The 15,682-nt window shown below is 38.2% G+C and overlaps 1 protein-coding gene across 3 annotated transcripts in view; it reads right to left on the bottom strand.

Moving 5' to 3' along the window:
• Window positions 1–15,682, bottom strand: part of scaper (S-phase cyclin A-associated protein in the ER) — a 283,244-nt gene that overhangs the window by 46,118 nt on the left and 221,444 nt on the right. For all 3 annotated transcript variants that reach the window (XM_048520699.2, XM_048520701.2, XM_048520702.2), the window contains 2 exons: window positions 10,260–10,415; window positions 2,633–2,870 (listed from right to left, as the gene is read on the bottom strand). In XM_048520699.2, coding sequence (XP_048376656.2) covers window positions 2,633–2,870; window positions 10,260–10,415 — 394 coding nt within the window. The remainder of the gene's footprint in view (window positions 1–2,632; window positions 2,871–10,259; window positions 10,416–15,682) is intronic.

Genomic DNA, 15,682 nt, shown 5'->3' on the forward strand with positions numbered 1-15,682 from the left:
TATGTGTATGCAACTATTTAAGTAATGTAATTGCATTTAATTATGTCTACACCAAATTCTTGCATGTGTGATACCTCTCAAAAGCAACAGAATAACCAGCGAAAAAGAATTAGGTAAAATAACTTGATGGACAACGTTTTGCATCTGAGAGGTGTTAAAGCTAATAGTTCTCCTCTGATTTGTGTCATCTATGTCAGCCAAGATTAGGAATAAAGCCAGAGCTTTTTGGATACAAATGAATCAGTGCCACACCAATACTTCAATAGTTTGTACGTATTTCAAAACCTAATTCAAAAGGAATACTCTCTTTTTAATGTAATATACTGCAGCAACAATGTACACTTTTATAGAAGCTCAAACTTCAAGCCTTCAAAAGTGCATCACAAAAATTCAGTGGTGGGGAAGTGGGTAACAAGAATAGGAGGACAATTGGGGAAGCTGTTTCAATGAACTGTCAAAAAGTTAAGGAGCCTCTCAAGAGGGTGATAGTTAAATCAAGGTAACATGGGAAGAGGTGGATGCACGACTGACTACTGAGGTGTAAGAGACAGAACTGTATGGGCTGACAGAGTCAATAAGTATGTAAAACATACCAGCACCATTACCATTTATCTACACATTATCCTGAGAAGAAAGTATTATGTTAACATATGCTCTGTACCTTGCATATCATACCATACACATAAATCTAATAAAAAATATTTTGGCATAACTGCAAGTAACTGGAACAGTCAGAAATAAGTAACATTTTTCTATAAGAAAAAATGTGTGGTGTGCAGGCTATGTGTAGACCACTGGATTTCTTGGGATGTGGATGTTGTTCACCTGTGCATTTAAAAAGTAGTATGCTACTTTTCATTGAAAAGTAAAGTACAAAGATGTCAGGGTTCACTAAGACTGAAATATTATTGTTGAAAACATGGTACAAATAATTCTTCCTGTCAGCCATCTTAATGAGTAGTGGCAATTTTACATTTATTTGATAGTAGGCAGCAAGATCTCAAGTGGCCCTATTACAGTTTTGAGAAGATTTATAGCTCAGGTTGAGGTTCTGGATGTGAGTTTGTTCGCTGAGCTGGAAGGTTAGTTTTCAGATGTTTCGTCACCATTCTAGGTAACATCATCAGGGAGCCTCCGACGAAGCGCTGGTGTTATGTCCTGCTTTCTATTTATCGGGTTAGGTTTCCTTGGGTTACCCAAAACTAACCTTCCAGCTCAGCGAGTAAACTCACATCCAGGCCCTTATTACAGTTTTTGCACAACATAGTGTGTCTAAACAAGCACAGAAAGCACTACAAAGGAGAAAGCAATACAGGGAGAACATTTTGGAAGGCAAAGTTGACAAGATTTTACAAGGTTTCAGAAGGCAGAATGAAGATAACGAAACAGAGTGGTTCTGTTGCAGAATTCTAGAGGACAGGTATGCTATGAATGAAGTACTGTGCTTCAATATGAAAGAGCGTTTGGGTGTAATGAGGAAGCTTCAATCAAAAATCTGCAAGATGTACTATATAAAACTGGAAGTTGCTCGACAGATTTGAGGAGGAGGAGTAGAATAACGTTCTTTCAAGTTGATTTCTGCAGCATAGCCAATCTCTGCTGAGTTCCCTAACAACCATCCTACTGGATTCAGAAACTTGGTTAAGACATAAATGTGGCTATACACAATAAGGGAAAAAAAACATTTTATTCATTAGGTATCTTATTCTTTTAGCACCACTTTTTGGATTAATTATGCAAGATATTTTTATAAAAGAAATGGTACAAAATTATATTTTGGGATCTCCCTAAGTAATGAAATAACAATTCTGATGCAAATTGTTTATTATACAATGTTTAGTGTTGGAGAGTTCAGCTTCATTACTCACTCAATGTATTGGCTCACATTTTAATTGCTCCCATCTGCCCTGTGCTTTGACACAGAGCACTAAGTTTAATACTTAATGAAAGCACGAAGGCAGAGGTCTTGAATATTTGCATACGCAGGACACCTGCTCTTGATGATCCTGGGCCATCTCAGAGTTCCACACTCTAGCTGTAATATCTACTTTGTTATCCAAAGACTGAACATGAGCAGCATTTTCAAATCACCACGTTATCAAAGTGGTTATAGGTGACATCAAGAAACGTTAGGATTTCTTCAGTGAAAAGAAACTAAATAATTCAAGCATTTATTTGAATGAGTAGAGGTCTTCAAGATTAGGAACAAGGGTGGGTCAATGGATTCAGGAACAGATCAGCCAGGTCTGTGTGAACAGAGTTGAAGGGTTGAAGAGCCTACCAAATGCACTTTACTGCAAGAGTTTCACAAGATGCATCAATTTGTGCACTTTCCCCTTGCTCCCTTATAGTTACAGAAGCTGATCAGAGGATCTAAGTCACTAGCAGAACAACTACTGTAGTACAGTATGAAATTAAACATATTTGACACGCACAATTCAGCACCACACCTAATGGTTTATATACGCAGATTCATCTAATTTCTGAAACTTTCCTAGAACAATTAGCTTCTTCCACTCCAGATATACACACAGACTTAATAGAGAGGACATATCCAAGCAATGATCAGTTTCCTGTACTTAAATAATATTTTTCTTGACCTGCAATTCATAATTAACAAAACACATCTCACCTGAAAAGTGGGAAGGTCCAAAAATGCAAAACTGTTCAGAAAGCGAAGACTCTGGATTGCGACGTGAATGATGTGCTGTGGGTAGGTTTCTGCGGGTGCTGAAGTATTATGGTCTGGGATTATACCGTGCAGGAGGATGCAGTAAAGCATGTTGAGAACACCCACCAGCTCAGTAGATTGCAGTGCTGCAATCAGACCTGTGGGGTCCTGCCTCTTGTTCTCAAATATACCTTGTGACCTGTGAAAACAACAGGTAAATCATTAGGGTAAAAGTGCTAGTGTTCCAGGGAATTACAATTCCTCATAGATCGTAAGTTTTGAGTGGTTGAAAATCAAGGTGTGTTATGTTGGGGTTACAAAATTACACTGCACAGAGGGTATTCAACCTGTGCTGGAGATCCTCAACTGGTTCTAGTCTACTGTTCTTTCTTCACATCTCTTCAACAGTTCTCAATGATCTATATTCAAATCCATTTTTGAAAGCTCTTGTTAGATTTGTTTCCATCATACTTTCAATCAATGTGTTCCAAATCTTAAATTGTGTTATATAAAAAAACTCAACTCCATCATACAGTTTATGAAATGGTTTTAAGCTCCTATCAACAGATTTTGTATGACGTTGCTTGGGCACAGTGCGAACTGAAAATGAACAACTATCCAAGATGAGATACCACCTCCATCAGAAAGGCTTAGATTGCTTTGCCATTATACTTACTGCAGCAACTCTCGAGTTCAATGCAAAGCAAAGTTTTAAAATTTCAATCTTAACACAGTTCCATTTTAAAAGGGCTAAAGAAATATTAAAATTTAACCAATATTTGGAGGCCGACAAGGAGAAATTAAATTTTGTAATTTGAATTTGCTAGCTCCGTGACACAGTTATAGACTAAATTATAATGGTCCCATGACTGAATCAGGGCAATAGTACACCGAATGCATTTGGTACAAAATATATATTAGGACGAGGCAGTGGATACTATATGCACTTGTGCAAAAGTCAATTTTCTGACAAAATCTTCAGCCAAAGATGTTGGGCTCAACTTATACACAAGTAATATTGTGGAGGAGTTGAAATATCCTGATCTCTAGCTGTTTTCAACAGCACATCAGCTGATCACAGAGTTGCCAAGCTGGGGACTGTTCCCACCAACTCCACCTCCATAATAAGCACAAAAGAGCCATAAAATATTTCTTGCTATTAAATTTTATCCATAAAATAATAACCTTGATGTAGAAAAATAGACTCTTCATAAAATCAGGACACAATCGATGGCCAGCTTTGAAAGCTACAATTTTCTTACTTATGTCAGCACGAAGATTGGAATAAATCAAGGAATTAGAATAGGTCATTTTAAGGAGCCTATTAGGAGCGGGAAAGAGATGAAGCCAGGAGAGTTCCAGTGCAACATCTATGAATGCTCTGCAACAACAGTGAAGAAATAATAAATCCATTCAGTGGACTTTATTGAGACAGACGGCTGGAGGAGATTGCCGAAATACCTCAGTGAAAGCACAGAGATTTTTCTGAATGTAACATGCGTTACGTACACTGTATTGCATTTCTTCACCTATTGTCTCCTGTACTGTTTCATTGGCATCCATAGGCCGAAGGTAATTTATCCAAGTGACCATCTTTCATATGTAGCTTTTTTTAATCTGTTTGGATGTGTTATGACACACCTTCAGGATAGGAACTTGAACACCAACCTTCAAGCCCAGAAGTAAGGACTCTACCATTGCACAACAGCTCTGATCTTTCCTTTAACATCCTGAGCAGGAGCACTCTATACTGCTTTAAAGTAAATAACAAACATGTCCATATGCACATAAAAAAACACCTTTTATATAGAAATTATACATCATATGTAAATAAGTGATCCAGCCCAAACAGCCCATGTTGGTGTTTATCCTATGCATGTGCAAATAGTCCTAGTCAGTGCCTACTGAATTTCACATCTCTATTTCCCTTTCCTTCAGTCACCAAATGGATAAATTCTTAAATATTGATACAGTACCTGTTTCAATCACCAACGAGGAATGTGCTTTCCCACCACTGTCACTGGATAGTGACCAGGAGCAGTGACCATGGGACACTATCCCAATCTATAGTTTTTCAATCATTGCCGCTGTTGAACATTTCCTCTTTAAATGGGAAAACTCATTTACATCATAGGTCAAGTTTACCAAATAAACCACATTTTCAAATTTTTCTTGGATGTCACAAGATCCACTGTTTTGTTTTTGTTCTGAAGAAATGAACAAGGAGCACAGTTGCTCTTTTAGGAAGGTGAACAGCCTGAATAAGTCAAATTCCCTCAAATGCCTCACTCAGTGCCACTTGCAAAGTCAGTTAGCATTCATCTGTTTCCAGCGGAGCCATGAAGGATCAGGGGTCAACAATTGATGCCACTCACACAGGCTTTGCTTCAGATTGGCATGTCTGAGTATGTTTCATGAGCTTCAAATGGGAATTTATGTTTGTTTAATATCAGCTGGCTGTAATAACAGGGTTGGAGTGATATAAAACCACTGTGGAATTAGCTTCTAAAAAAAATGTTAAATACAAAGACTTGCATTTAGAGAAAGAACATGTGCTTATATAGTGTCTTTCATAAATAAAGGACATCCCAAAGCACTTCAGAGCCAATTAAGACTGTCTGATGTGGAGTCACTGTTGTGATAAAAGAAACACAGCAGCTAACTTAAAAACACAAACAGCAATATGAATACAACCTGATAATCTGTTTTTTAAAAATGATGATGATTGAAGGATAAACATCGACTAACACTGGGGACAAACTCCCTGCTTCTTTGTTGAAATAGTATCCATGGGCCCTGTACATTCACCTGGTAGGGCAGTCTGAGCCCTTCAGAAGCAAGTGCAAACATCAAAGTGCAGCATTCCATCAACTGTGTTTTATGGTCAAATCTGGCAACAACTACGTTCTCAACTCGATTGAAGGTTTATTTTAATGATGGACTGGGGGGCTGCTGATGCTCAGGGAACTGTACCCTAGCAAAAATGAACACCTCTGGGGGATGTGGGGAAAAAGCTATAAGCTAAGATTGTTAGGAAGGTTGTTAGTCCAATGCAACAGGTGAAGGAAAAGACAAAACAATCACTCGGAATGAAATCATTCTCCTTCCAACTACATTTTGATTTAGATCCCTCCCTCTCTCCTTACGTTTTCCTCACTTTGGTGGTCTGCATTGCTCTCAAAGGGCTCTTTATGTAAATTAATTATTGGAGAGCACAGGTGATTTACTGGTAGTCATTAACAGATGAAATGAAATAACATGGGTGATTTGGTGATGGAGGAATAACAATATTTAGTTGTGTGTAAGTGTTACGAAAACACGAAGGCTCTTGTGTGCGGTGGCAGTGTTCCCTACCTCTGAGTCAGGAGGTCTGGGTTCAAGTCCCACCTGATGCTGAGGAGCGTCATAACACAACTGAACGGGTTAATAACAAATACTAGGAATGAAAACATGCTTGCATAGGAGCTACCGCTAGCATGGGCACTATAACTGGTAATTTTTGAGAGACAGACCAAAGCAAAAGTTTAGTTCTGGCAACATCCAACTAAGGAAACGGTGCATGTGCGTGTAGAGGTGAAGGGATGGAGGTCTGCAGGGGGACCACAGCCTGAATGGCAGAGGCAAAGGAAAAAAAACTTTCCTTGAACAAGATTATCAATACTATCATGTCATAGCAGAAGCAAACTTCGTATAAAATTGGCCAAAATAAATAAACAAGTGTCAAAGCCAACTTCTTGACAGATATGATTGCCTTAAGATCCAACTCAATATTTAACAGATTTCTTGATTACACAGTGATGTCTGGTGAAGTACCAGGTTGGGCATGAATTTTGATTGAGCCATATGCTAGTCAGGAAAGGAGGGAATAAAAACTGAGGGAAAAAAATCTGTATGGTATGATGCATTTATTAAAAGAGAATCCAACTTTGATAGAAGGGAATCTAAACTTGGGGTTCCATAGATAGTTACGCACCAATCAAAAGCAGCATTTGTTGTTTACATAGTTGAAGCTTCAGATTAGATTACATAATAATGAATTCCGGGTCTTTCATCCTCCATATAAATCGAAGGTTGAGGTTACATTACTGACTTGCAATTATTCCCATGTAGCCACTTATCCTTGTGATGTAAATCAAGTGCACCCCTCAATCAGTAATCATTTCCAGATCCTCAATATTCTCCAAGTAATTTCAGCTACTCAGAACAAATAGAATGCCAGTAAATAAAAAGCATGTAATACATTAACAATTGACCCCCAGTGGTTTTAATCTACATACTGGGATGGATATGCCAGAACAACTAAGATAAACCTTGATTATCACGACTTCCACTATAATGCAAGTTTCACTGACTGCTGCAATGTGAAGAACAGTTACAGTATTGACTATCCCATTTAAAAAAAACCTATTTTTAAAGTTTAAAATTATTTTAAGGACAGTGGTTGTACTTTGTTTATCTCTTGTTATGATGTATAAGACATCAGTTTTACTTTAACACATGGGCCCAGCCCAGTGAATGTCAGCAAGTTATTTGACGGAGACAGCCACCACACACACTTGTCATTATCTAAAGTTCACAGAATATTTATGGCCAGCATAGACAGATGCTAATATTTCCCTCCTGATGTGGGTTTTGAGGCTAATTGTTGTGCCTCTGCTGCTGTCCAAACTTTATAAATCAACCTTCTGGTCAGTTTCACTTTGTTCAATGTCAGCCTTATCTACTGGGACATCAGAAGAGTCAGTTCTGGACAGTTTGTCAGTTCCGGATAGTTTATCATAGCTAAAGTTGACAATTGAGCGATGCAAAATACAATCACCAATGTGGGAACAGCAGAATGTTGATAAAGAGATGACATGAAACTAGTTACTTATATTGTTATGAGTGGAGGTCAAATTCAAAATACAAGATTACAGAAGATGCACTGCATAAGAAAAAAAAAGCCATTCAGCTCAAATGGTCTTGCTAGTATTTACATTCCACATGGGTGTCTCTTCACATTATCAGTACTACCTTCTCTTCTTTTGTGCCTCATGACTATCTAACTTCTTCTTAAATGTGTAATTGCTATTTACTTCAACTTCTCCACACAGTAATGAGTTTCATATTCGAATAATTCTATGCATAAAAAATTCATATTTAATTCATTATTGATTATTCTATTTCTGGACCCTGGTTTTGGTCTTCTCTACAAGTAACTTCTAATTCACATTTATCTTATCAAGCCCTGACACAACTTTTAAGACCTCTATCACGTAATCCCCTTGAGGAAAAAAAACGTAGCATATTCAAACATTCCTGACAGGTATTACTTTTTAGTCATGATCTTTGCAAATAATTGGTCACAGTAAAACAAGACAATCAAAAGGCAAGTACATAGCTGATTCTCATTAGAGCGGATAAATGTGGGCAAACATTTATCTGTAGATCATACTTGTATCTTCATGTTTACATTTTTTAAATAAATCCATATACTTTGAGGAGTCTTTTAACAAGATGTGTATGCAATGAATGGAAGATGAAAAGCAGGTGACAGCCAAAAGGAGAATACTTGCTCTTTGATACCAATGCCAGTGGGAACAGTTCTATATCACACACAAAACTAACTTTAATGGTTATCACAGCCCATCTGCCTAACCCAAAATGAGAATTGCAACAACATGGCAATGTCATAATTTTCAAATTTTCCATCAGCCATGGACATATATGGAGTTTTCATCATTGGCATTTGGTTAAAACATTTTGGAATCATCTGTCTAATACTATTAAGGAAGCTCTATCACCACAAATACTGCACAATTGTAACAGGAGTCAGCTTCTATTTCTCGACGACAAGAGGTGAGCAATGAACACAACTAGCCAATGCCAATGCTGTCTACATCTGCTGAATAGCCAATTTTTAAAAAATGGGTTACACAGCGGTGTCTACAGCCCTGAGACAGAGAGAGAAAACGTCAACCGATGTTTATGATCACAATCCAATGATACAACGTACACGAGTAGACCTTGGATGAAGGTAGGATTGGGTTTTATTTGCAAAAGCCACAGCAGTAAATGGTCTACAAACGCTTAATTAACTACTTTATACATGGAGAATAGTTACTTAAGCAAATCAACTTGTGTTTGGCACCCACAAGACTATTTTCAGAAAAGAGAAAGTGTGACATAACTGGTTTAAAAAAAAGCAATTTGTGTTTGCATGCCAGACGGTAAATAGCATCAGGCAGAACATGACACAAAGCTGCAGGCACAGCACACATTTAAAACGCAAGTCTTTTCCATTAGTGTTGTGATTGCTTCTCTATCCATTACCACCTGTCACTGGGCTTAAACCTATAGAGTAAATATTTTCATACAACTGAGTTGATGGAATCTGATCTCAGTTCTTTGTGCATTATTTACAAACATGACAATTTCATTAAATAACCAGCCATATCAATTGTATTTTTACTTATACAAAGCAACGATTAGAATACTTTTTGTGCTGCCTTTTGCAACTTCACAATTAACATTTGGAACAATTTTGAAGGAAATACTCCAAATTGCTTGACAACAGCACCATATGTCCCTCATTAAAACATGACGGCAAGCTAACCGATGGTTGACTAATTAACCCAGTCTTGCGTAAAGATAATATGGTTGAGGCTATGTATCATCACTTCTGCACAAAACTCTACCACAAAAATCCCCCAAACAAAATGATTCTTATTCTGTTCAAATGCCAAGTGGGTAAAGACACAGCCCACTCTACTTTAATAGTGCTTCTTGGGTTAAATTCCTCGTCTCAGTTGATCTGAAGAAAGGCAGAAGTAGGGTTGGAACAACTTGCTCATGAAGCAGAGAAACAAGAATTTGGCAGAAAAATAGCATAGACCAAGCTGAAACAGTCTTGGCAATGGCATCTGAGATCTAGATTGTGGGACAAGATGACAGCAATGGATGAAGCCGGAATTCACTAAAATAATAGTTTTGAGTTTGACTTTCTTGAAATATATTAATACTAATTGTAAAAAAAAAGTTTAGGGGTATACAGTTGGAGGCATTCATTAGATGACTACTTCAGCACGCTTGTAAGATCCAGACAACAGGTGGTTGAGAAGGTGTGCCTCCCTTTTGTGGTAACATCTCTGCCTAAGTATCCTTGAAGATAGAGCATACAGTGTAACTAGTATACTGGAGGCCTTCTGAAACTGGTGGGCGACAAGGGCTGGTGTGCATTATCAGCCTCAGGAATGTTAAGTTTTATTCACAGTTTGCTTTTGTTTTGGTGCCCTTTAATGGGCAGTTCATTAGTAATTAGGCTAACTGTCTTGTTGGCTCAAAAGTGTTTAAGAGACCTATGTTTCACAAGAATGTGAAGGACCATTTATTAACACTGTTGGGGTGGATTGGAAGGTTTGAAATACGCACTTGTAATGCTTCACTTGGTGAATAAATCAGGATTGACTTCTGGTCTCTTCCTTCAACAACTGGCTTTCAGGAGCTTAACAATTCATTTGGAAACATTTAAATTTTTTAAAAACACGAATTGACAACTCTGTGTGCATTTCAAGAAAAATTATGTTTATTGAATAACTCAGTTACTTACCGATTGACAAAAGCAAAGCAAAGTCGGCACATATTGTGTAGCAGGGCTGTAACATTTTGTAGAAAAGAGGCAATTTTAGGTTGCTCATCAATGGGCCCTTGTATTGAGAGGAAACAGCCATACAGCTTATCAGTAAGTCCAGTATATACCACATAGCTGAAAATAAATACAAAGAACTACATTAGCATAGACAAGATTAGTTGAACACAAATTAAAATAATATTAAAAATCTTTAAGTTTATATACACCTCCTAATGTTTTCCATTATAAATTTCTATATCTACACTTTATAACAAACTGACGCAAATTGTTCAGGGTACACAGAAAGTTTTCATGACAAAAGTGGAAGTAGGATTTCACAATTAAAGTTTAAAAGTAAGGTAAGACTACACTTTAAAATAAGGAGTGAATTACATCTGTGCTCTGTAGTGCAAATATTCCCCAATTTCCTATGCCCAGTTCAGCTGCCTATACTTGGTTGTTCTTTCTCTATGTGATGCCATAAAAATGTACTAACTGGGTGAAAACTTTTATAGGTTTTGAAACTGTGGAAAAAATAATATCAAAGTACTTAAAATGTTAGAAGTTAATCATTGTTTCACAAAACAATTTGTAAAGTGAGAGCTTGTTTCCCCTCATAGAAGAGACTAGAAATAAGGATTATAATCTCCAGTTAAAGGGTCAGCTATGTTGGGAGAGATGAGGAGAAATTTCTTGCAACTTTTCAAAATTTAAAAAAAATCATTCATAGGATATAGAGTTTGCTGGTTGGGCCAGCTTTTATTATCTATCCTATTGTCCTTGAGAAGACTGTGGTGAGCTGATTTCTTGAATCGCTGCAATCCATTTTCCACCCTGAGGCTGTGGGTGCTTAGTCACTATTGAGTTGAAGTCTATGATTGATAATTTTTTGAAACCAAGGGATCAGATATGACAGAAAAGAGAAACAGGGATTGAGCATCAGCTGTGGTCTTATTAAACAACAGAGCAGGAGCAGTGACACTGCCCATTCAACTTCTTGCATTACGTAGCTTTTAATAAATCCTATTAACGGCATCAAAACAATGTTGATACTTTGGTAAACTATGGTGACTGTCCTTAGAAAAAGTCAGGGAGTGAGAAGATTGTAACTTCATTGTCTACTAGTGCCAAATTACTTTATCTTAACTGAAAAAGTAATTAGGATGTGACAATTCTGGACTATAAAAGATGAAGTGTAAAGCAAGCAGTGTTCAGGTTCGGGATCACAACTTCTGGTAATTACTTGTAAAGGATTGGGTTTGTTGCATTCTCCTCTCAAATGTCAAGAATTACCATTTGGGAGAGGGAAAATGGAGGCTGAGAAGAAGGTAATCCAATAGATGTCATAAAAAAGGAGGGGCTATAATGATGGCTCAGTGGTTAGCACTGCTGCCTCACAGCACCAGGGACCCAGGTTCAATTCTAGTCTTGGCTGACTGTCTGTATGGAGTTTACACATTCTCCCCGGTATCCTCTGGGAGCTCCAGTTGCCTCCTGCAGTCCAAAATTGCCCACATTAGATGGATTGGCCATGCTAAATTGTCCACAGTGCCCAGTGATGTGCTGGTTAGGCAGGTTAGCCATGGAAAATGCAGGGTTACAGGGATAGGATAGGGGGGTTGGGTCGAGATGGGATGCTGTTTGGAGAGGCAGTGTGGACTCAATGGGCTAAACAGCCTGCTTCCTCGCTGTAGAGATTCTATGATTCTATGACAGTGTGCCAGGGTAAAGCAGCAATGACATCCCCAAGAATGCATGGAACTGTCTTGCAGCCAGAGTCAGAACATGAAGCTGCTGCCTATAGAACTCTAGCCTGACATAAATTAACATGTCCAGGAGACAACCTTGAATTTAAAGAAATCTGCACTTACAGGCGGCCAGTTAATTCTTGGCCAGAATACATGATGAAGAATTCTAAAACAGAATTGCTATTACATTTTGAAGAAAGATACTATGAGATGGCCTGTTTAGGACACAACTCCTGCCACCGCTACCAACTCACTGGAGAATGTTGTGGTTGGTTAATTTCTTCAAAGCCCCAGTTGTATGATAATGTCAAAGCAACTTGAGAAGTAGGCAGAATGCACATGGTCTGAAGAAGAAAAAAAGATGACATAGCAAAGTATTTAAAATGAGAACGATAAATGTGAACAACTGAAAGGTCTGAGATTAATGTTGAGATTTAATTCCACCCAAGTTCATCTAATATTTCAAAACTGCAGCTGCTTCTTTCTCCGATAACTTCTGCCGTTAAGCTCTTTTCTCATCCTCACCTTCCACTGCGGTGAATTTATTTTTTAAGAGCTACATACGTATTTCTCAGAAAGACATTAAAGTGTCAATGTGGTGCCATGATAAAATTCAAACAAATATTTCAAAATCCTGCATATGTAAAGAAATGCAGTCAGATGTTGCAGCCACTCTGCATACAGCAAAATCCCACAAGCAAGAATGAAAAGAATGATAATGTTGGTTTGAATACTGGAAACCAGGACACCAGAAGTTACTCCTTGATATTAATTTTGTCACAGGATCCTTAATAACTAACTAAACCATCATCCTAGGTCCAATAGTTTTATTACGATAGGACATTAGAGAACAGAAAATTTAAAGTGCACCATCTTGCCACATTTAATTTTAACACTGATGTGCCAAGCTGTATGACATGGCCTCCAAATGGGGGTTGGAGCCCAATTTCAAGGAACAAAGACTGAAGGTCCTTCACCTGCTCTCATAGGTTCTCTGCCTTTTTCTCCCCTCACCACCATTCGCTGATAGGCCATTGCAGCTCTAAAGCCTCAAAATGGTGTCAAAGTTTTGAAAAATACAGCTGTATGAACTCATGACCCTTGGTGAAACTTCAACACAACATTGTCTGATCCAGAAGGAACTGAAATCAGACTTTTACAAAATTAATATTTGTCGAAAAGCTAAGTATGAAGGTGAGTCTCATCTTTATAACATGGCATCAATGGAACTCCAGTGAATGTACCAAATGGTCCGCCAAGGCAAGAAATTCTGATACCACTCCTACAAAGAGCTTTATGGAGTGATTATGGCTGGCATCAGTCCAGTTCTTAGTAGAGATAGGTCACAAAATAGTCTATAAATCAGCAACTATTTGTCTGAAAATGGTACTATATGCAGGCAAGACAAAGAACCGGTGATTGCAGTAGATAAAATGTCAGACTGACTCAACAGAGAACAGAGCTGGTAACTGGGATTGAAGTGAAATGAGGGGGTAAAAGGAGTCAGCCAAGGTTCCCCTTCTTTGTTGCACTCATTTGACCTAGTGCAGGACAACGTGCATTTGAGGATGTTCGCTGAGCTTAAGTTTGAATAATTGAACAACATCGCAAACAAACCAGTGTTATTTTGATGTTGGGAAATGGAGTGGAGAAAGAAAAGTTGTTTCGAGAAATGTGCGAAATAAAGAGGTACTGCAGTGGGTTAAAGAGTTGACATTATCATCCTCTAGGGAAAAAAGAAATCCCTTTTAGAGCCAGCTTGGTCAACAAAGAAGGCAATTTGATTTAGATTAGTGAAAGAACAGTTTATCTTTTTTCCAAGAACAAAAGCTTTTATCCTTCACACTCAAAACCTGGTCATTTAAAGCAAAACATTATCCTCTAATTTGTACCCAAAACACCCAAAGGGAAACCCAACACTTTACCCAACAGTTAGTCTTTCCAGACAGACTTCTCATTATACCATTTCTAATTTGTCTATTTGAGACTGAATCCAAACTGCATTCTCTCACAGTCCAGAATCTGCATCAAATCACTCCTAATTGCATCTTCACCCTGTCACAGTTTCAGTGGAAGCTCTACGCCCTGCCCATCTCTTTCAATACCACAGTTATTAGACAGTCTCAGCTTACTCTGTGCCTCTGGCATTATCCAAGTTCATTGCACCTGACATCTTCAGAGCACAGACCCATCAATCAGGAGACCTCCCACCTTTATTTTGCATATTCTGTTTGCAGGCCACCAGTTATTTTCCATAACATAGCAGAGGTTCTTTTCTCATTGACATCATCATTCTATTTAAACTGATTCTCCCCATACTTTTTCTGAAAGAGTTGACATACATCCATTGAGCTTTATCTTGACTACTCTGGCAACTTGCTGATGCTTTGAAGAAATGGTTATTCTTCAGAGTAACTGTCAACCAACTATTTCCCTTGAGGCTGAAGACTGGGTCAGTCATAGTTAAGCTTAACCCACCCCTGACATCAACCAACATGCATCTCCTAATCACAGTCACTGGATTTTATCTTGCATTTCTGTCCAATTCTCCCTTCAAAGCCCCTGGTTACCAAGGCCAATGGTACCTAGAACTGAGGATCAGGGCTCACCTCCTGCAAGATACACTGATGTAATTAGTACTGCTTGGCACTAAAAATTGAATATAAACCTGAAGTTGGAAGCTAGCTCTGCAATAAAAGGGGTGAAAGGTCCAGTGGAGAAAATGAGAGTTAGCATTGTGGCAGTTGGAATGTAACTTAAGTATGGTATGAAACAGATTTGAACCCATTTGAGGGTTGACTTAGACCTTCTATACAGATTTCAATGTTTAAACGGTGTGGATACTGCTGCCACACTCACTAAACATCTTTATTTTAAATGTTTGAAGATGACCCCTACATGTATCTCAAGACAAGAAAGTGGATATAAAAACTGGTGTTCCAATTAAACAGTGTATACAGCAAATTTGCTAGTCTAACACTTCAGAATACTGGCGTACAAACACATTAGCTGAACAAAGAATCAATAAAACATTTTTAGCATAGTAATCTGGTAAACCCACACCTGGCAGAGGAAGCAGGAGCTGACCTGTCTTCACTATTTTTTCACAATAATCCAAACAGCACAAGTGCAGGTAACATTTCACTTTCACAGACCCTGGCCCAACCAGGTTGAAACTATTCTCAAAACAAAAATGTTCACATTTGTTAAGACACACTTCACTGTTGATGGAACTTGAACTTGGACCAACTGTCCTAGAGGCAGGAACACTATCAACTGTACCAAAGGAGCCCTGAGTTTCCTATGTATGTGGCCTAACTTTTCCAAAATTAGCATCAGCTGCCTTTAATCACAACTACAGCTTGACTGTACATACATTCAACTGTCATAGCAATTTGCAATACTAGTAGTGCACTGACGAACGGAAGAGCTCTCTCTGCGGGTCCTTCCTTGATCTAACACTCCCCCACCCCACCCCAGATTTTTCACTCCCTCATTTTATCTTCTTTGATACATAGGGATTAGTAGCCATGCAGAAAACAGCAATTAAATGACACAGCAGACAGGATTTGCCTTCAGATTTAGCTTTTCATAAAGCTAATTTTGTTTCTCTTTACTCTTTTTGAAAGACACAAATATCACAAAGCTGCTGGA

Source organism: Stegostoma tigrinum, chromosome 36, assembly GCF_030684315.1.
Source record: "Stegostoma tigrinum isolate sSteTig4 chromosome 36, sSteTig4.hap1, whole genome shotgun sequence".
In the NCBI taxonomy this organism is placed as follows: domain Eukaryota; kingdom Metazoa; phylum Chordata; class Chondrichthyes; order Orectolobiformes; family Stegostomatidae; genus Stegostoma; species Stegostoma tigrinum.